Source organism: Microchirus variegatus (genome assembly GCF_963457635.1).
Source record: "Microchirus variegatus genome assembly, chromosome: 20".
Lineage (NCBI taxonomy): Eukaryota > Metazoa > Chordata > Actinopteri > Pleuronectiformes > Soleidae > Microchirus > Microchirus variegatus.
Window position 1 is genome coordinate 17,868,059 of NC_139821.1, and position 23,466 is coordinate 17,891,524.

General features: G+C 38.7%; 1 protein-coding gene across 1 annotated transcript; it reads left to right on the forward strand.

Annotated features, from left to right (window-relative positions):
- The first annotated feature begins 3,481 nt into the window (after window positions 1-3,481).
- Window positions 3,482-22,771, forward strand: LOC310941925 (sorting nexin-4-like). The gene is made up of 14 exons (XM_083907179.1): window positions 3,482-3,583; window positions 4,065-4,189; window positions 8,491-8,629; window positions 9,003-9,152; window positions 9,272-9,319; window positions 9,423-9,478; window positions 9,940-10,012; window positions 10,372-10,433; window positions 11,958-12,023; window positions 13,165-13,254; window positions 15,062-15,161; window positions 16,890-17,035; window positions 19,359-19,473; window positions 22,080-22,771. Exons 1-14 carry the CDS (start codon window positions 3,491-3,493, stop codon window positions 22,125-22,127), a joined length of 1,311 nt encoding a protein of 436 aa, XP_083763305.1. The 5' UTR covers window positions 3,482-3,490; the 3' UTR covers window positions 22,128-22,771.
- Window positions 22,772-23,466: the final 695 nt, after the last annotated feature.

Genomic DNA, 23,466 nt, shown 5'->3' on the forward strand with positions numbered 1-23,466 from the left:
CTGAGGATCATGGATGTGTTAACCAGTCCTGCCACAAAGGGCATCAAAAGGCAGAGAATTCCCCAGCTCAGGATTCATCAAGGTCACTCAAAGGTCATGTTTAGTTTGTCTGTTGAATAGGAACAAACTCACTTGATGACTTGCATCAACTGACCATATATTCCATTGTCATGTAACACCCCACCCCAGGCTCTTATTTTGAAAATGCAGGGGTCGAACATGCAATAGTGTGATAATCATCAAAAATCAGGGGCTCCTTTTGATCTCTCTGCTCTTTTGTTTTATGTTAAAATGTGAATTAATGTCAGTGCAGTTGGCAGTTTATGACAAAAAATATACAACAAAATAACAACAACTGGCATTTCATGCATTATATTTATGATTGTTGTGTGTCTGTGTTCCAGGCATTACTTACATTGAGGGGACCTAAATATGTTTACACAGTCACATTATGGGGACTTTTCTTCCTTATGGGGACAAAAATCAAGTCCCATAATGTAAATTATTACATTTTCAAGACTCTTTTGATTGAGGATGAGGCTCTAGGGTGAAGTTAGGTGAGTTGGTTATGGTTAAGATTAGAGTAAGTCTCCAGGAAATTAATATAAGTCAATTTAATGTCCTTTGAAATTATGGAAACCAGACTGTGTGTATGCGTGCGTGCGTGCGTGCGTGCGTGCGTGCGTGCGTGCGTGCGTGCGTGACACAGCATGGCCTAGATTGGTTCATAACTAGGGATAAGCTGAAGTAGTACTCAGTACATGTCCAATACTGGTCAAAATCACTTGATGAAATATAGGGTTTGCTACCAAAACTCTGTATCAAAGGGGCCTCGGGACCATTCTTTACTTATTTTGTTCAATTATTTTCTCAGAAAGATGTAACAAAAAAACTTCTTCAGAAGTAACAGATCTATAAACAACATAAATAGAATATCCAGAGTTTGACAACTGCGAATGTCTACAGCACTCTCAGGTGAAAGTGCTGTAGACACACAGATGTTTTTCCTTCATCGTGAACCAACCGAGACTGGCCAAGCGCCAGATATGGATGTGATGTCACATCATTGAGGTGACATCAGTTGGAGAATCTCAATGCTTAAAATAACTTCAATCAATTTAAAATATGTGATTACTCACGTCTGTGCATTGAATCTGTGTGTAAACTTGCCACACAAAGAATTTGCACTGTATCCGGTGTGAATGCAGCATAACGGTCAGCCTTATCATTTAAAATGTACTTGTCTGTTCATCTTTTCATTTGAGTTCTTTCTGTCCTCTCCTTGATGTTCGATCATGTATTTACAATGTTCAGGTTTCTAATGTGTCCTTGAAATTCTTGTAAGCTTGTGAATTTTAAAGAACATTCTCTGTCTCTCTCTCTGTCATTGAGGTGAGATTCCATGCTGAACAATGAGTGACTAACATTAAGCAAGAGAGAAGAAAATGACAAAAACTGACTTGCCCAAGAACCCAAGAACAATCACTTGGCCAGATGCAGAATGTGCTGCACATGGATTAAAGTGAACGCCATGGTCGAAACAGCTCTTACACGTTGCCCACCCATCTTAAGCTTTGTCAGCACATTTGGTCCTTACATTTTAGGCAGATGGTCCTGGAAAGTGCTTGAAAAGTACTTGAATTTTATGTCAACCAAGATGTGGGAACTGAGATTTTTACTGTGGTGCACTATCTCCATGTGCCATGTGATGACTTTTATTAAAGAGATTTTTACACTGAATGGGAATACAATCCGTCAGATATTTCATTTCAAGTGTCAAAGTGTAAACAAATTCTTGTGATAACCAGAGTCTAGATTTGACAGACTTTACTCACATCCTAACATTGTATTTGCTCAGCGACACTTCTACTGTTCTACAATCTGAGTAACTTCAGCTATGGTTGAAAGTGAAAAGAGGGAATGTGAAAGCTTTTCTGAAATCGCACCTGGATGGCAGGTTAATAAGTTTGAATTGCACAAAAATGATCCTCGTGATAAGTAGGATGTGACAAATATTGTGTTTTCACTGACCCCTGCTGGCCAACATGGGCATTGCAATAAAGCAGACAGTTGAATCTGAAATGATTCGGCCTCCCCAAAAAAATAGCTGATTATTTTGTTTTTACACCAACGAGGCCCCATGTCACAGGCTTGTTGCCAAAAGCTTTATAATTTCAGAGGCTAAGTATGAACCATGAGTTAATTATGAAGGCACCCAAAGTCCCTTGAAGCACCCCTGCTGCATGGCAACATTATTGATCTCACTGGAAATCTGTGTGGTGTTTTCTATTGAAGATAGCATTGTGAGTTTTACGTCCAATTTAAGATAGTTTGTAGAATTGGGGCTATATTAGCAAACTACTATCCATACAAATGACAATGTTGTATACTTGCCGTATAATAATTATTGTATGGTTTCATAGCCTTACAATAAACCATTTACAATAAGGAAGTCACAGGGCACTACTCTAAAGTCCTCAAAATCTGAAAAATTTGACGTGAATTCCCAAAAATGTCTCGCATTTATTCACCGTATTTTGGTCCAGTGAATTCACACATGACCTTTATAAAGACAAACTCATTTATAGTTATTAGCAATGTTTTGTCTGACTTATACTTGGCTGTTATAATCACAGAAAAACGTCTCAGCAAATTTCACATTCTGAAATGCAAACAATAAGCTACATTTCTTGGACAGAAATAGAGCAGCACATTTCAACAGTTGATCCTGTACGAAATGAACAAAAACAGCTAAAGTCTCAGTTTGGAGGAAAATAGACAAAGTACCCCACATATGGGTGCTGAGATATGGGATTCAATTTATTCCAATAATATTTGTATATGTGCAGAGAGTGCTCCACAAGTATTTATTGATGTGAATCCACAAATAAAAAAAGTCCTATTTATAACTTGTATATTGATTTTTACAAATATAGATATGTATTTGTAAATAATATGACATTTGTAAAACTGAAAATTGCATTTGTGGATCGCCAGAACAGGCAGTCCTCGCTTTCCACAGATACGGATTTTTGAGAGGTTATATTTGTCTCAATAATGCCTCCCTTCATCAGGAGGTGGCGGTGGCAGTGTTTTAAAAGTACAATTAAGTGTGTTCAGCCGTTTGAAAGAATAAACACGTCTTGCCCCCGCCCGCCCCAGCACATTGGTGAATACACACAAACGCACCCTCGGTCATCACATCTGCTGTCGAAGAGGCTGTGGAGACTTCTGCTTAGGGCCCCAGAAAGGCTTGGACCGGCCCTGGTACAAGTTAGTACCACAGCGCTCTTTACTGGCAACAAAATGGAGTTAAGGGACATTTTTTAAATAGTTTCCATTTTATCTCAATAGTGAGAGGGTGGAAAAAACAGTGACGAGAAAAAAAAAATCCCACATAGAGCAAAGTATCGTAAAAAAAAAAAAAAGTGAAGTGATGCTGTGCGCATGCGCACTGACCACCAACAACAACAACATCAGCGAGAAGAAGATGGCGGAGGATGGCGAAGAGGAACTGGTGGCCACTGACGATGACTCAGAGAAACACCCTGCTGCTGCAGCAGAGGGAAGATTAAACAACACGGTAAGACGAGCTGACTAACCTTCTATTTAAACCAGTGTGTTGTCACACGGTCATGTATGAACATTTTATCATTATTTCTAGCTCTGTGTGACTTCTGAGCTCTCACAGAACAACCTCACACTATGGGCTGTATATGTTGCGCTAATTCGATAAATATGATTATTTAATAAACTGTGTCAGTGTGACAGCAACAATAAAACATTTCATAATTGTTTTTTTTAACAAGAGTAAAGACAGACATTACATAGTGATGAAAGAATATTTTGGATGGAGAACAGGAGTTAAAAGCAATTGGTAAAATGGTGGAGCACCAGGAAATGCTGTGTGTTTTTCACTATTTAAGTAAGGTTTCATGGAATACAGACAATTATTGAGGCGTATAATATCAAAAGAAGCTGGAGTGTTTAAATGTATGTATTTTAATAATATGTATATGTTAATACCATGTTAACATGAGTGTGTATTCTCTTGCTGTGTTCAGATCGTGGATCAGGGCTGCACTCTCCTGCGCAGGATGGAGATCTGTGTCGCTGAGGCTGAGAAGCGGAATGGCAAAAATGCAGTCAACATGCAAGAGATGTTCACCGTGTACCTGATAGAAACCAGGTGACATCAGCAGGCCCTTTATCAGCTTTAAGGGAGAGGTTTTTTGTACGCAATATCACAGGTGTAGGGGAATATGCACTTCTTTTATTGTACTAGTGCAGTGAAAGTATGTGCTGTGGAAAACCAGAGTGAATTGGGTTACTGATAGCGTATTCCTGGCGTGACTATCACCATAGTGAGACCTATTCACCTATCCACACAATTAGACATGGGGTGGAGCTCCCCTGAAACCTGTCCCCTTGGAAACAGTGAAGTGCTGCGATACACGTCCTATGGAAAATCTTCAACTGTTGATATATTTGGGCGAATGAAAACTGTCGTACTAGGCTATGACACGGGTCAATACATTAACAAACATCGTTTGTTACCAGTAGGCCACCAATATGAAGAGAGCAATGGGCTACGGTGATCGACCTACAAGCACGCATGGAGGCGTTTATGCTCAACGTGTTGTTCGTTGCAGTATTCGCCTCAACGGCAGGGGACGTACAACCAAACTTTTCAGTGAATAAGCAGGAAGTCAACATTTGCTGCCGGATAAACGTCCGATACCTAGCAACAGTGGTAAACAACAACTTTCTGCCATTAGGATACCGCTTACATTGATCTTGAAATTGCTGTGCGTCTCTCTGTGTTTCACGTATTGGGACAGCCATCCCAGCTCCGCCAAAATCACCGGGAGGGCTTTTCCCCCTGGGTCATCACTCTTTCCATGAGCTCGTCTTTTGCCCTTCACAAAGTGATCCATCATGTTTTCTCCTTCCATGAATGACGCGCCCGGTCCGATCCTAACCAGACACAGGAGATTACGTCATTTTTGTCGCACGCCCGGCACACAACGACGACCATAAACCTAGCTTTACTCACACACAGCGCAGCTATGCTTCATCGGACACTGTATTTACTTTCATTCATTTGGACAGCCTAAACATGTGTTATCTCTTCCTTTAACCATAATGAGCTAATGCCTAATCCTAACCTTAACCTAACCACAATTCAAATCGTACCCCTAAACTTAACCAGTTCCATAAATTAGGTTCTGCCTCATTAGGACCAGGTTTTGGTCTTCATAGCTGAAACATGATTTAATAGTCCTGACATTTTGGCGTTTGTGCCAGAAGGCAAGGCAAGGGAAGGTAAGTTTATTTGTATAGCGCCATTCTTACACAAGGCAATTCATAGTGCTTTACAGGCAGGAAATACATTTGAAATTAAAACACAATCAATTAAAAAATCAATTACAGAAATTAAAACCATTTAAAACAGGGGTCACCAACGTGGTGCCCGCGGGCACCTGGTAGCCCGCAGGCAGCCAATACGGTGCCCGCGGGCTCACTTCACTTCACCTCACTTGCATGTATCCGTATGATCGCTCAGTAAAATATCTTTGATATTGTTTATAAAAACTGGTAATCGTTAGGAGTAATCACTGGAATGAATGTGTATGCAGTTGAATGCATAATATTAATCAATTAAATGGTAAACAAACAAAAAAATATTATATGGTAGCCCTCCATATTATTTTTTACCCTTAAGGTAGCTCTCTGTCTCAAAAAGGTTGGTGACCCCTGATTTAAAACATCTCAAAATGAAGCAGAAATTGCAATTTAAAATCATTTGAAATTTAAACACAATAAATTCAAAAATCAATTAAGAAATTAAAACAATTTAAAACATTAAACAATTTAAGATAAATAATCAACAATTTAAAACATTAAACAATTTAAGATCAATAATCAACAATTTAAAACATTAAACAATTTAAGATCAACAATCAACAATTTAAAACATTAAACAACTTAAAAATAATATAATAATAAATAATAAAATAATGCAATTTAAAATCATTATTTTGAAATTATTAAAATCATTAAAAAGGAAAGTTAAAGTGGTTAAAATTTGTAATATTAGAAAGCTGCATTAAACAATAATGTTTTTAACCCTGATTTAAACAAGCTGACAGTTTGTGCACGCCTCAGGTGTTCAGGGAGCTTGTTCCACAGGTGAGGACCATAGAAGCTAAATGCAGCTTCGCCCTGCTTGGTTCTGACCCTGGGGACGCTGAGTAAACCTGTCCCTGATGACCTGAGGGGTCTGGACGCTTCATAATCAATGAGCAGCTCTGACATGTATTTAGGCCCAAGACCATTCAGCGACTTGTAGACTAGTAGCAGGATTTTAAACTCGATCCTTTGACACACAGGGAGCCAGTGCAATAATTTAAGGCCAGGTGTGATATGGTCCATTTTCTTGCTGCTGGTCAGGACTCTGGAAGCAGCATTCTGGATGAGCTGCAGCTGCTTGATTGTTTTTTTACTGAGACCTGTAAAGACACCATTACAATAATCTAACCTACTAAGAATAAATGCATGAACAAGTTTTTCCATGTCTTGTTGAGACAGAAATCCTTTGATTCGTGCAATGTTTTTGAGATGATAATAGGCTGATTTAGTGATGGTCTTTATGTGGCTGTAAAAATTCAGGTCCGAGTCCATAACTACACCAAGATTTCTGGCTTGGTCGGTGGTTTTTAGTGTCATTGAGTCAAGTTGCCCACTGACCTCAAGCCTCGCATTTTTGGGACCAAAAACAATAACTTCTGTCTTTTCTGCGTTGAGCTGGAGAAAATTCTGGCCCATCCACTGATTGACTTGTTGAATACACTCACTCAGCAACTGTAATGGACCGTAATCATGTGGTGACTTTGTAATATAGAGTTGTGTGTCATCAGCATATAAGTGGTATGAGATGTTATGATATTCCATGATCTGGGCCAGTGGGAGCATGTAGATGTTGAACAAGAGTGGCCCAAGAATGGAGCCTTGAGGGACCCCACATGTCATCTTTGTTCGCTCAGATTCACAATTACCCATTGAGACAAAGAAGTCACGATCTTCTAAGTAAGATTTGAGCCAATTTAGCGCCGTACCAGAAATTCCGACTCACTTCTCCAGTCTTTGGAGCAGCATATTGTGATCAACAGTGTCGAATGCAGCACTGAGATCCAGTAACACCAACACTGAAGTTTTTGATGCATCCTTATTAAGACGTATGTCATTTAAGAACTTAATAAATGCAGTTTCAGTGCTGTGGTGTGGTCGAAAACCTGACTGGAAAGCATTGAAGAGATTGTTTTGGGTCATGAAAAAGTGAATTTGTTGATAAACAACTCGCTCAATGATCTTGGACAAAAATGCAAGGTTTGATATGGGTCTGTAGTTACTTATTAAAGAGGTATCCAGATTAGGCTTTTTCAAAAGAGGTTTGATCACTGCAGTTTTCAGTGCCTTGGGAAATTGTCCTGATTGAAGAGAAGTGTTTACTATCTTTAATACATCTGGAGCAACACAGTTAAATACATCCTTCAGCAAGCTTGTAGGCAGCACATCAAGACAGCAGGTCATGGATTTTAGATTCTGAACCGTTTCTGTCAGAGATGTGTAGTCTACGAGTTGAAATGTTTCTAGGTTTCTAGAAGGCTGAGGAGGAACCGGTGACATAACCAAGTTGCCTGTGAAAGAGCCACATGCTGTTTGTCTCATCCTTTATTCAGGGGATATGCTTTGCCAGAGCGTATACCAAAAAAGCTCTTACAATTGTCCTTACAATTTAGTAGTAATTTTATGAAGATAAAATACATGTTTTTATTTTACATTTTGTCTTTGTAGTAAATCTTACAAAGTACATTTTAATGATATCTTTCATTTTCTTAGTTATTTTTATGAGACAAGTACATGCTTTTACGTTATATTTCATTTTAATAGTTAATCTTGATAAATAATACTAAATTAGTAGTATAAACAAGTGGTTATGTGCACCTAAAAACAAAAGACACACAACACACAATCTTATAAAGGGCCACTTCTTTTCAACCTGGCTTTCAAAATAAGAGAACAGCCGTTATAAGATAAGAGTCCTTTATTCGTCCCGCAGTGGGGAAATTTACAGCGTTACTGTAAATTTATAAAATAGAATACACGTTTTTATATCTTTCATTCTGTAAAGAAGTAGTCACAGTTCGCACATATGTGGAACAAACCAGTTTCCAGTACTTCTTCTCCTGTAGTGAAAAGTCAGCCACCACAGTACGTATTTAACTGTGATAATTACATTCATTATTTTATGAGGCAATATATACTTGAAATCAATGTGATGGTCATTGTATTATTTTTGACAGCAATATACATGCATGCATACTTAAATGAAACAATATAGTCTTGGAGGGGTTGAAATATCACCAACTCCACCCGCTGTCAGCAAAACCAACCTGACAACATTGTTTTGTGTCTTACTCTTTAAAGGCCAATGGATGCAGTGGCTGAAGGTCGTAACCTCAGCCCTGACTCTTTGTGGAGGCGCTACAGTGAATTTGAGCTGCTACGGAGTTACCTGGTAGTTACCTATCCATACATCGTGGTCCCCCCTCTGCCTGAGAAGAGAGTGAGTTTCAACAAATGTCTTCATTCAAATGAAAAAAAAACCCAAAATGCTTCAAAAGAGTTCTGTTTTGTTAAAGTGTGGCTGTATGAGGACTGCATACAGCTAGTACTGACTGCACTGTGCAGAATGACACACTCTAAGCAAAAATAAGACACAAGGAAAAACACATTTTTGACACAAAATACTTACCTAATAAAATCTGCACCTGAATAAGATATCTAGGGTTATGTTAATTGCTTCACTTTGTTGTTAGACAGCCTTTTATGACTGGAAACAGAACTACATTTTAGTCTATTTACACATATTCATTTCTCTAAATGGCAGTGTAGTCTGACATACACGAAGATGGAATTCTTTGTCCTTTTGCGTTCAGGCAGAGTTTGTGTGGCACAAGCTCTCAGCAGACAACATGGATCCAGACTTTGTAGAGCGCCGCAGGGTCGGGCTGGAGAACTTCCTGCTTCGCGTGGCTTGTCATCCAGTCCTGTCTAACGACAAGATCCTCTACCACTTCCTCACTGAGGTACCTGCAGCAGCTCAAGGGCGGTCATGTGATGTATAGTTAAGCCTCCATTTCATGTATAGATTGACAGCAGCTGGTCTGAAATTGACCTATGTAACTAATGTGTGTTTGTGTGGCAGGAACATGGCTGGAAAGAAGTGGTGTATGACACGGGATTTCAGGCAAAGGTACTGCACATGACATTACTGAGGTTTGATTCATACAAGATGAAATGTGACAGAAATTGTTTATAAAGTTCTCCGCCCCCTCTGGCTCTCATTCTTATTGCAGGCAGATTCCAGACTGAAAGCTCTCAGTGCCACCTTTAGGGTCAGGAACACAGATAAGTATGTCAGTGTTTCCTAAACACGCCTTAAAGGTGAATCCATAGTTTCTGCAAACCAGTCAATCTCTCGCACCAAAGTCCATAAAAACAATCACCATTTTTAGCTAACACAGGCATGCTGCCTCTTCTATAACTTTTTATCACTTTGGTGAATTCAAACAAATAATTTGAAACACTGAAATCACAAAATAACACATAAACTTACTGATGGAGGCAGCAGTGTTGTGTAAAATATCTCATTTTCTCTTTAAGTGCAGGGAGTGATCAGTTTACACAGAGACACAAACTTCAGTTTCCAGGTAGAAAATATTATCTTATGTCAGTTAAAAAAGGACAAACATATTATTAAGACATTTTGAACATACGCAGGCCTAGATTTCATTAGGTGAGCCTTTTGTTAAGTCCCTGCGCCCCACACATTCACCTCAAAGGAATACTGTACGTGTCTCTTGTCTTACGCAGACGATTCATGGATATGAAACACTACAGTGACGAGCTGCAGTCTCACACATCCCAGCTGCTCCGAGCAAGAGCAGTAAGTCTCAGTTCCTGTCTGTTTTGCTTGTCTTTATTTAGTTAAGCTTTATACCAGCAGAGGGTAGACAAAAGCAATCACCTATTTAATACCTGGGTATTAGATGGATGTTTGTGTCCTCTGAGTGGCTTTTACTAAACAAGAGCCTCAAAGGTTTTGTTTATTTGAAACCAATATAAACTTACACCATCATGAGGTCATTCATGATCAGTTATGCATGGGGCAGGCAGCCTGGGTGAGAAATGTGGTGGATGGGGATATTTTCTTTCCCTCTGTTTATTGGTTTATTTTAAACATATGTTGACATTAAGCAGAAGTCAATGTATGTCTAACATCAATGTTTTGTGTGTCTCTTGTAGAGAGTTGCTGATCGACTCTATGGTGTGTACAAGGTCCATGGGAACTATGGGAGAGTCTTCAGGTCTGTATAACATAACATAATGTATATGGGCATGAATAAAATAGAACTAATGATGAGTTTTTACTATTATATCCGTGAGAAATGCGCGCGGATATTATGGAATCGGTCTCGCGCGTCAAATTTTGCATGGGCATCACATACCACCTGAGAATTATCCCTATCTTTGTAGCTTTATTATTAATTAGCAAATTAATTAATTTATTATGCTAAAAACACATTTTCGGGTTTTTCTTCCACACTGATGGAGATATTGCCTTCAATTTTTGTACAATGATTCATGTAACAACTATCTACAAGTACAATCATTATTACTTTGGCTATGATTGGTAATAGTTACATAATAAGTTAACTGGTTAACTTATTAGTGAACACAGAAAAAATAGTTAAGGCATTTTTTCTTTATTATTGAGCTCATTTGGACACATTGAGGATATCATAGGTTTATTTAGCACTAATTCATAATATTTATTAGATTATAATATAAATTTATTAATTATCATATAAAAAATAGTTAAGCCTCCATTTCTTTATTAATGCATTGAATGGAAAGTTTGAACATATTGTATGCTTTTTCGTGAAATTTAATAAACATAGTGTATGCTTTTTCATGACATTTGGACACTTTGAAGATATGGCAGGTGTGGTGAGCATTTTAATATTCATAATATTTAACAAGGTATAATAGGTTAACTAGTTTTATAAAAAACTAGAGAAAAATTTATGAGTTCAGGTATTCTGTGTTCAATATCGAGTTTATATGGATACTTTGAACATGTATAAAGTGTAGTCAGCATTATATCATAATATTTACCAGTTATGTTGTTGAATTTATTAATAATTAATTAAAACAGTTAGTGGCAGTTGCGAGTGCGTATACTTTGGGTATATTGGAAAGTTGAGGATTGGACAAGTTCGCGGATATACCCGTGGCTGTCGGCCCCCGACAGCGTAGGCTAGTTTTCAAATCAAGTCAAAGTCAGTTTTATGAATAAATGTCCAGAGCCTCTTATGGCGCTTTTCCATTATACAGTACTATCACTATCCAGCCCTACTCGACTCAATTGTTCTTGGTATCATGTCATTTTCCATTACTTCATGGTACCTCCTCAACGGACAGGGTCATCATAGCATGGCTGTGCGAAACTGCTGTGGCATTTGTTTTATATGTGACACAAACACACAAACTAGTGACAGGTAAAGCAGATATTTTCGCTGTACTCATTAAAATCACTTAATTTAAAAGATTTGTTCACCGAATCATTCAGTACTTCTACATGACCGGAGTGCCGACACAATCACTGAGCTGAAATACGGCTGAATGTGTTGCGATTCGACTCACAGTCTGTGCTGTTGCTACTTCTGTGTGAAATATTGAGATTTCCGAACAAAAACAAAAGTCAAACCGAGTAGTGCTGGATTTGTATAATGGGTAAAGGTGTGTTGGTACCATTGTTTGAACAGACTTTCTTGGAAGTATCAGTGTGCGTGACAGAGAGAAAGTCATTTTCTGTGTGTTCACTGCAGTGAGTGGAGCGCCATAGAGAGAGAGATGGGTGATGGACTGCAAAGCGCCGGTCATCACATGGACGCGTGAGTCCTCTATTCCAGTTTCTTTTCCTTTGACAAATTCTATTTACCTCAGTCTGATTTAATTTGCAATTGTAGTGGTTGGCCAAAGGGCAGTGTGCCAAATACCCATTGATAATTGGGGGAGGGGGGGTCCCATCTCCCATTTGTTGTGCAATACTGTTTCACCACCCCATCTTCCCTGTCAGATTAAAATGTATTAAAACATTAAATGATGTCTTTCTCCTCCATGTGGCTAATTTGCATAATCAGCTAGCCTTCCCAAAAGGACTGGCGCTAGACAAAAACGTAACTTTTTTTGGTAACGCTTTCTTTTACAGTCCCCTAATTACCTGGTATTTAGCTGGTAAATTCATGGTAACACTAAAGTTTTGCTAGGTAATTACCAAGGGTAATAAGATAAGTAAATACAGTGAAACCGTTGCCAAAATACTGGGTAATGCACGGTAATGTACTCGGTAAGTAAAGTAAAACTGTACTGTAAAAGAAAGCCAAGCTTGTTTCCATGTAATTACACACATTTTTAGGGTTAGGTTTGTTAGATTACCCCTTGGGTAAATAGCTAGTAATTAGGGGACTGTAGGTACCTGCTTATTACCAGTTTATAACCCAATAATACACTTACATTTACCATAGTTTTGCCATAGTTTAGCTGTACATACCTTCTTATTAACAGCAGTAATAACACGCTATAATTAACTATATAGTTACCAGGTAAATGCCCAGTATTTTGGCAACAGTTTCACTGTATTTACTTTCTTATTACCATTGGTAATTACCTAGTAACACTTTGGTGTTACCATGAATTTACCAGGTAAATACCTGGTAATTAGGGGACTGTAAAAGAAAGCGTTACCCTTTTTTTTTTATTGTATTACTTTCTATTCATGATGTATCAGTTGTGATCATGTAAGATAAGTAAATCTATTTCATTCTAGTGTTTGGTGAATTATTTTGCCTGTTCAAGGAAAGGTTGTTTTTAAGCAAAGCATCATAAAGTATTGGCAGAATAAGATGGTCTAAAGGGTCATTTCCAATATTATTGTTAATGATTGCAAGCACAGAGACCTTTACCACATATGCTTTCAGTGACATGAACTAAACAAAAGGTTTGTTGTAAAGACACATTTCTTGTCCTCATCAGATTTGCTGCCTCTATAGATGACATCTTAGAAGAAGAAGAACATTATGCAGATCAATTAAAAGAATATCTCTTCTATGCTGAAGCTCTGAGGTAAGATCATTTCACCAGTTGTTGTTTTCCTCCACTCTTCCGAACTTTAAGAAATAGTTCTGAGGTGTTGTTTTATGAGATACTGACTAGGCATGTAACGGTATGAAAGTTTTGTCACCCAAACTTTCGTACCGTTTTGTCAGCAAACATTGCACGACAACAATTATCGCCGTTAACGGTATAATGTGGTACTGTGGTATACTGTATACTGTGTGGTATACTGTGGTTCCAGGAACAACAGTGTGATCAGGTCCACACTGTCCGGGCTGACAGGGACTGCACTACGAGTGGTAAGCGCAAAAGAGGTGGGCTTGCTGTTTATGTGAACAACAAGTGGTGCAATCCTGGTCACATTACCATCAAAAACGGTCAACGAACTTGCCAAACAAGGCAGCAGTAGAGCAGCCTGTATCCCTGAGAGATGAAAACACAGTTTCTGTCTGTGGGCCTTGTTGCGGGTATACATTTTCCTTCTGTAGCAACACACTTGCATTCTTCTCACATTAGAATTTATTTAAAATTACCAGGCTCAAGTTATTTTTGTCCACATGTGTCTTAATATGTCATACTTTTTATTAGCTATTACCATTTGTTATGGTAATCAGGGATGTCCCAATGTTGGATCAGAATCTATGTGGGCATTTTTTTTAACAGATTGGAGCAATCCATGCCAGTGGCATTTATTTCATATTACTGTTTATATTTGGTCATATTTTAATGCAATGTTTGTTTAGATCTGCCTTGTTTTTTGTCATTTCTGTCTTGAGCGCTGCACCAAGCGAACAAACACTATATTATCCTTTTTGGGACAAAAGTTGAGAACAACATTATAGTATGTTTGCACAGACCATAAATATAAACACTCTTATATCAAATCACCTGTTCAACAAATGTGGAGATGGTTTTACCATTCTGTATAAAAACATAGCCCAAAGCTGTTTTTGGAAATAGACCACCAATGTTTTACTTGAAGTCACACTTGTTTCACAGAGAAAAAGTACAAAATAATAATATTTTACCCATCTATTATGTCACACACATAGCATTTTAAGCTCCCATTTTCAAGTAAAGGCATTTTTTTTATATAAAGTATTAGTCTTACTTATATTTTTTTATAGAGTGTGATTTTTTTTTTTACCATATCGTACTTTATTTTTTATCCTATTTTTACTCTTATCTTTACATTGTCTTTCTTTTTACTTATTATGCCCTTGCAAATTTCTTCACCTCTTGTCGCCTTAACTGAGCTGTTGTAAATGCATGTTTCCCCCCCGGGGGAGGAATAAAGTCATTCAATTCAATTCAATTCAATTCAATTCAATTCAATTCAATTCAATTCAATTCAATTCAATTCAATTCAATTCAATTCATCCATCCATCCATCATCTACCGCTTCATCCTCCACCAGAGGGTCACGGGGGGTGCTGTGCCTATCTCAGCAGACATTGGGCGATAGGCGGGGTACACCCTGAACAATTCGCCAGTCCATTGCAGGGCCACATATAGAGACAAACAACCATTCACTCACACACTCACACCTACGGTCAATTTAGAGTGACCAATTCACCTAATCCCCATATCGCATGTTTTTGGACTGTGGGAGGAAGCCGGAGAACCCGGAGAAAACCCACACACACACGGGGAGAACATGCAAACTCCTTGCAGAAAGGCCCTTGTTCCGAAGTTGTTCCAAACGGGGCTCGAACCCAGGAACCCGGGTGAAAAGGTCAGATAGGGATCAGAAGCCAAAAAAGCCGACTGGGACAACCCTACATATAATATTTTGTTGTTCATTTCACTTTTGCAGGGCGGTGTGCAGGAAACATGAGCTCACCCAGTTTGAGCTGGAGATGGCTTCACAGGACCTCATTTCCAAGAAGCAGCAGCGTGAGGAGCTGGCTACAGGGGTAAACCGCACACATCCTCATGACACCTTCACAAAACCTCTGAAATTATTGGTATAGTAGTTCACTGTTCTTTTAACGTGACCTCCAAGACACTAAGTATACTCGGATAGTTTCCTGTTTTCTCTCCAGAAAAGTTTTCTTTTACTACACAAGAAATTTATTTAATTATTAAAGCTCACATAGAGTGGTCCTGTTGCACATATATGTTAGTTATGGAGGTCTACGTACATACATTAACTTGTTTTTATGGTCAAATGCCTCCTAGTTGCTGTAAACGAGCCGATAGAAATCCTCTTTTCTGACGGTGTTTCCCAGCCGCGAGATTTGAGACTCAACTCTCTCACCCAGAAGACAGAGTCTTGTGATTGGCCAGTATATTCAGCACACCCACTCTCAGAAGCGCAGCTCCCCCCTCTGGAACGGTGGATGCACTGCTACTCATTATCAAAACATTGTTTTAACAATGTTTAAAAATAGCTTCTTCACAACTCCCAGCCGCAGTCCCTTTTATGACTTTGACCCGGAGTCAGACCCAGAGTCAGAAGACAATGTCTCTCGTGAAACACCTCCACAACGGACGTTATTCTTCTTCTGCGGTACAATGTACGCAACCGGATGTGCATGGACTAGTGCCCGGAGCAGGATGATCTGCTGTTCCGGAGAACTGGTGTTTACGTAACTGGACCGGGTTTTTTCAGAGATCTGGCTGAGCCCGAGATTACAATAAAACACAGCGTTCTCAGCAGTGGCTGAACTGTTTTTTTAGGACGTTCAGGGCTTCTTAAACAAGGTAAGGACGCAGATACACACTAAAAAACAGCTTTAATTGGAACTTCCGGTCTAGGTCTGCGTTAATATAAGCTCAATCCACCAATGTGACAGCTGCCTTTTCAATGATTTATTGAATGTTATACCCTAAAAACACATGGATATTTACAAAGTATTTTGAACCATTTGTCTGACACAGACTTTGATTTTTGAACAAATGTGGAACCAGGAACCAGACACACCATGTACTTCACTGTGAGGTTAATTCATTAAAATAGAGCTGTGAGGCAGGTCGAACTGAGGATAGTTGGTTGATACTAATTAATATATGCATAACGATATAGGCGGTTGTTAGCCTTGAAACTGAAGTTTGTGAACTGGTCACTTCCTGCACCAAAGTCTCTAAAGAAAAGCAGCGTTTTAGCCTGTGGGCACTCGGGAGCTGCTGGTCTACTGCTGCTGTGTTTGGGAAATTGATGACAGTTAGGTAAATCTAGATAAAGGATTTCAAACAATGGACTCACAAAATAACACATTTTAACTTAACGTTGAACTCCTGTGTGCTGTGATGTAAAATTGTTGATTTTTTATTTGGTGCCGAGAGGGATAAGTCGGGTAGGTGACACAAACTCCAGTTGAATAAAGTCATCTAATAGCAAAAAAAGTGACATACATATTATCTATCCATGTTTACATGTTCTCAGACTGGTTCCTGGTGCTGGTGGTACCACTTACTGAACAACCACACTTCAAAACGCCTGAACTATCCCTTTAAGACCTTGTAGGGATGTAGGTCTTGTTAAGTATCAACCTCTCTGCAGTTGTTAGTGCTGTTGATTGTCAGGATCTGTCAGAGAAGAGAGTTTGTTTCTGTTAGTTTTTAGTAATTTCCCGTTTTATTTTGGTAGTCTGTTTTCATCCCCAACATCCTGTCTTTCCGCCTTGTTTCCTCATAATCAGATCGTACGGACGTTCTCCTTTAAAGGAATGACCAACAAGCTGTTTGGACAAGAGGCACCTGAGCAGAGGGAGGCCAGACTGAAGCTGCTGGAGGAGATGATAGCTGAGGGAGAGGAAACGGTCAAGGAGAAGACGGTCGAGTGCGAGTGAGTCCTTGATACTGAATTAAAATTACTTCTATTTGCACACACACACCAATTTAATAGTGAATTTGACCTCTGCATTAAAGCCATCCTGATACACACCAGTAGTGAACACACACACTGGGAACAGGAGCAGTGGGCAGCACTTATCTGCACCCCAGCCCTTGACCTGTCCCAGGATTCGAACTAGTGACCCTACTACTAAGCCCAATTCCCTTCCACTGGACCCATCACAGGAAACTCCCATCACAGGAAAAAAAATTGAATTTAATGCACAGTTGATGGCAATGATTCCAAAAGTGTGGGATGCAGCCCCCTCGTGAGCTTTGAGCTTTGAAAAGTTGTTTTTAATTGGTTGTCTGAAGAAAAAAAAATTCGAGTTGTGATTTTTGGTGCGTTTCAGTAATCGGAACTGGGAGTAACATCACCTCTGAGTTCATCGTGTTCCATTTGAGAATTAAAAACGTTTTTTGTCCCTGTTATTGCAGGGTAACTGTTTGTGTTACCAATAGCAATATTAGAATTAGATTACATTTTTGTCCACATCAATCAGGGACAATGAATTTTTCCACTGCATTGAACCCATCCTTATTACACACCAGTAATGAACACACACATGACTGGTGCAGGGGCAGTGGACATCTGCGCCTGGGAAACTCCTGAGACCTTGACCTGTCCCATGATTGAACCAGCAACATTCTGGTTAGGATTCCAATTCCTTTCCTCTTGGCCATAGCCATAAGCAATGCTCTATAGACCTGGGATGATCTGGCCCACTGGCCATATGCAGCCCTTTCACCCTCCCTGACTGAGGTTAATTGGAAAGTAGAAAAAACGTAAATAACAGGGCTCTAGAGTGCAATGTGTGGCTAACGTTTCTGGAATTTCCCACATTGATCGGTACGTGGCAACAAAATCAACACATACGTATCATATGTTTTGTTCATTCATCTCCCCGCAGCTCGCTCTCTCTCCTACACACACACACCAGCTGATTTGTCTTGTGTGTGCAGCCTATATCAAACGATAACGCTAAGATTGTTTGTGGTATTTTTCTTCTAGTCTCAGTTTAAGTTCTGTAGATAGCATTAGCTTGCTAGCAGCACCCTTCTCCAGACATGTCACTGTATCAGTATTATCTCCCTTGCAGTTTATTATCTTATTATCTAAAGAATGTCACCCCATCACTCTTGTATGTAAACTCGACGCTCGAAAATTTACACCACATCCAGTGTGACCACAGCATTTGTGTGTGTGAACGACTGTGCGTGGCACGCAGGTGCTCACCACATGGGTGGGCTGGGGGGACAATATAATCACTACACTGCACCACAGTATAGTGTAGTAGTATCCATTATATTGTATAGCAATTTGATATATTTTCAAGTTAGCTCATAATAATTTAATTAAGTATGCCTTTTCATTAATTTAGTTTATTGTGTGTTTGTATGCTGCCCAATTTATACCAAAACAATAAAATGTACTGCTTTTTATAAAGAGATAAAATTCATATTTAGCAGAATTTAGCTACGTCCAACACCATTATACAATTTTACTCATGTAAATGACTGCGACAATGTCCTACACTGACATCAAACATAGCATTTTCCCTGTTGACACAAACACTCTGTTAACCTCTTCTTCCCTGACCCTCTATTTTCTAAATAGAGTAAATCTCTGCAGTTACAAGCTCTATGTGGATTATCTTGGTATCAAAATAAAGATAACACTTGTGAGATTAAGTTTCACTGTAGATGCCACTGTGTCAGAGTAAATGCACATGGAACACAGCATAAATTAAGGATTTTTTCTCTTGACTAAAAAAATATTGCATTTTAAAGCAAATATCACCTTTAAAATATGCAGTAGGAGCATAAAAAAGCTGTGCAAAGTCTGATGTTCCTGAAGTGAAGCAGAGTAAAATGACAGAGGTTTTAGTAAAGAGATGTCTAGGTGTTCGCTTGTTTGGCACAGTTTGGCACCATCTGTGCCATTTGAGATTTCTTAGGTACCAAATTATTAAAACCCATTTAATGTCACTATTTGTCTGAAAATAACTTGTTTTGAAAAAAAAGAGCGTTTAGCTGAGTTTCTGTGGGTATGCAGCATGTCTGTGTTTAAGTTAGACATGGTTTTATAACATTTGTTTCGCTGCGTGTGACGCTGCCCCCGGTACCGGGGGAAAGCCCGAACCCACAGTTTGTGTGTATATCAATGGCCAAAATGAAAGGTTTACAAAAACATTTCACTGTGTGATGTGGATCTTACTACTGTATTGCAATGTGTGTGTGAATATTGACAGTTTGTCTGATGTGTGTATGTGCAGAGAGCACGTCGAAAGAGCATGGGTGGATATACAGCGCTTTGAGGAGCAGAAAGACAAAGACCTGCGGGAGGCGCTCATCAACTACGCCGTCATGCAGATCAGCATGTGCAAGAAGGTACACGTGGAGAACACGCTCAGCAGCTGGAGGTCACATTTATGTTGCCATACTCTGAGGCAGGGGTGTCTTTTTAAGGGGTAACTTTTTTAACGAGTACCAGATAGGATAATGTGAAGATGTCCGGGGGACATGGTCACTTTGGACATGTCGGCTCTAGGGCCTTGTTTAGATTGCAGTCCAAATCGGATTTTTAGACACACCCACAAGCGTGGATGCCTTCCGATTTTAAACATGAAACATGTTTGATATTTACGACTGAATAGAGACTGGGGAGTGAGCAGAAACCTGCAATAATCAATGAAAGCGAGTTGACCGGGAAAAGAGTGTTGTGTACTTTTGTTTCAAATCACAACTTGTACAAGCCAAATTGATTCTCAGCCAGTCCCATGTGCAGCTTCCGGGCTGATGAGTGCAAATTGTCCTCCAGTATTTTTTGATAAATTACTGCATTCATCTTGCCATCAATTCTGGCCAAATGTCCTGTGCCTTTGTAGTTCACACATCCCCAAAACATGAGTGATCCACCACTGTGTTTCACAGTAGGAATGGTGTACCTTTCATCATAGGCCTTGTTGACTTTTCTCCAAATGTAGTGTTTATGGTTGTGACCAAAAAGTTCAGTTTTGGTCTCATCACTCCAAATTACTTTGTGCTAGAAGGTTTGAGACTTGTCTCTGTGCTGTTTGGTGTATTGTAAGTGGAATACTTTGTGGTATTTGCATAGTAATAGCTTTCTTCTGGCAACATGACCATGCAGCCCATCTTTGTTCAAGTGCCTCCTTATTGTGCATCTTCAAACTGTCGTGGAACGACCTTTTTCTCAAATCAGCTTCAGGAAAAAATCAGTCTTACTCCAAAAAAGAGACAGAGTTGTTTTCGTTGTCTTCAATCCAAAGGTATTTATTTGTAGATCCACAAAGAATATACAAAGTGAGCTGTACCAAATACAAAATGTATGTACAAAACTTTTTTGTGCATCCCTTTGTGCATCCCTTTTTTACCACCTTTCCTGTGTCCATTCCCATAACCTTTCCACCTATTAGAATCAAATCATAAGCTTAAATCATGTCAGATTTGCCATTTATTTCTTTTGTTTTCTTAAGTTTTAAAGTGTGTTTAACACCCCCCTGATAGGGAGGGGTAGGCGTGTGACATTTGTTGCCACTTCCAGTTGTCACTGATCCCTACATTTTGAAATGTTTTGGTGCTTTCCAAGAGCTAGGTGATTTTCGCTCAGTATTCTGCACTGTCAGCAGGTACTATGGGCTCCCTTTCATCAATGGGTCAGCGAAGAGTTACCACTTTGATCTCCCCTGCTTGGACTCAGTGGCCGAGCTGCAGGATCACACCAAAAAACACAAGCAGCATCTTTCTCTGGATGGCACACTTACTGATAACAGGATGTCTCTCAAGGCACAGTTCATTTTTCACACTAGATATATATATATATATATACTTTTGAATATTAAAGGTACATGTTGGTTATACGGGGGCTCTTCTGGCACAGCTCATAACAAGTCACCCTTATCATTGTTATGAGTAAAACAGCTCCTCTCTGGAGTAATTGCCTCTGCAGGTGTTTTTTTCCTTCCCAAGTTCACACGCACTTCACACTCTCATAGTTAGGGCTGCAATCAAACAGTTTTCTTCTCTCAGTTGTTTTCCCTTGTCTTCACTTCACATGCATAACTTTAATTAATTTTCTCAGATGTTTTCACTTTTATGCTTAGCTTTTTTTAAATCTTTCCTCAACAAAACAGCCAAACTACATTTTTTCAGAGTCCTATATTTCATCCGAAGTTATTTGTGGGGTTTTCTTTGCATCCCGAATAATTTTCCTACAACAACAACTGCGGTGAAATCAGTTTCAGGTTGGATATTCAACAGACATTCGCTCCAGATCCAGCGGCACCCTCCTGCGTCTCTCCCTAGACATACTGTAGGTGCACGATCACAGCTTGTCAAAGTCAGACCCATTACTCTTGAATATGCCGCTGGATCTGGAGCCAATATCTGTTGAATGTCCAACCTGAAACTGATTTCACTGCGGTTGTTGTCGCATATGTATGAGGAAGCGTGTAGCTTAAACCTCTTATCCATTTTGGTGGCAGGAGTTTTAAATGTCAGCCTGCATATGTGATGGACTTCGGTTACTGTCATCTTCAGTAGCTCCTTGACTGGAAACAGCCCCATATTCAACAGTGACCCTGAACCAGAAGTACTACAACGTTACACAAAATAACATGAACCAAGCATAGACCTATGGATGTTAAAAACACGGACTGTGCGTCCATCCAATGAGCAACGACCCTGGTCGAGCAGATGCCTGCCTTTTGCGTTTTGAGTTAATGTTTTTGTGTTTTCTGCTTTTACATTTGTGTTTTTTGATTTGTGTTTGTGTTCTTTGTTTTGCGTCTGTGTTTTTTGTTTTGCATTTTTTGATTTGCATTTGTGTTTTGTGATTTGTGTTTGCGTTTTTTGTTTCGTGTTTGTGTTTTTTGATTTGCGTTTGTGGTTTTTTGATTTGCATTTGTGATTTGCGTTTGTGTTTTTTGTTTTGCGTTTGTGTTTTAAAGGCTTTAATTTCCTCTCTTTTCTTGCAGGGAATTCAAGTGTGGAGTAATGCCAAAGACCGTTTCCTGAAGATGTAAAGGAGGAAACACTTATTCCAGGGTGATGCTGCCAGTGATGATGAGGATGATAACAGTTCAAATTTAAAAACAACCTCACCAATGTAAGAATTAATGTGTGTGTGTATATGCAGATGATGTGCAATTGTGATTCAGAGGGCACAAAGGTTTTATAGCCCATAATTTGTTTCTAAAACACCTTTTTTTTTTATTCTCTTATCCTAAAATTCATAAATATATAAAGTTGCTTGGACAAAGAAAACAACATCAACAACTGGCAACACTGTAATAAAGGCAAGCAATCCTTGTGACCGTAATGCGAAATGTAAATGTTGCGATAGTCTGCTGTGCTACTATTTCCTAACTACATCTACACTTTTTTTCCTTTTTCCCTCCAGGCAATGTTATTTAATTTTTTGCTTTCAGAACAGGATTTCAACAACTATGATAAAACACTGAAAAATTATGGACTTAAGCTTTAACCAATGTCCATCTTCTTTGACCTTCACTGACCAGAACATTTGGATTTGATGTGGTCAGATTTTGGTTTTTAAACTGTTAATTTTAATTAAATTTAATTTATTGAGTGAAACATGACTCCTGTATGTCCCATGTTTCACTTGTTACTTAAATAGTTTGAAAATATGTAACTTATTTCCTGCAAAAAGCTCTATGACTGTACATACAAACTTAACTTTCGTATTGACAAATGAAATGCTCAGATTGGATGCAGCTTTAACTTGTTCTATTTGTATCTAAATAAAATGTGTCACAACACTGACTTTATTTTGTTTTTCTTCTTTGTCCTTTTTAGTAATACATGTTTATTATTGTTACAAACCTGCTTCATGTTTTTTTTCTCATACTCAAACTAGTGACATAGTTATGTTTTCTGGTTTGTATTTCAGTATATAGTTTGGGTCAATATATTGTGTTTATATTCAAGTATACATTTTTGTATAGTTTTATGTATATATTAAATCTTTTGTACATATATAATAATGCATATAGTATTTTTATTAATTCTGCAAGATTATTTTTGAATAGTTTTTATGTAGGTTACACACATTCCTATACATATGTTTTTTGTTATTATTCAGGTACACATTTTGTATTTTATTTTTTGACATATAAAGTATGTTACCTTTCATGTTTTGCAGAATTCTTGGCAATTAACCTTACTCTGTCGCCAACACAACCACATTGGCTGACAAATGCTGGAAGACTGGGAAAAAAATCCTATTCATGGTTAATATTATATAATATAATTGATCTTGGACAATAATATATAACTGACTATCCCTGAGTTCTGTGACAGCAAAATGTTGTATTTTCTAGGTGCGCAGCTCCATAGGAATGA

Bases quoted from the DNA above. Each gene is read 5' to 3' on its own strand.
- LOC310941925 (XM_083907179.1), top strand. From the start codon at position 3,491: ATGGCGGAGGATGGCGAAGAGGAACTGGTGGCCACTGACGATGACTCA. The intron at 9,153-9,271 runs GTACCTGCAGCA...TTTGTGTGGCAG, and splicing joins TCTACCACTTCCTCACTGAG to GAACATGGCTGGAAAGAAGT. The intron at 12,024-13,164 runs GTGAGTCCTCTA...TGTCCTCATCAG, and splicing joins GCCGGTCATCACATGGACGC to ATTTGCTGCCTCTATAGATG.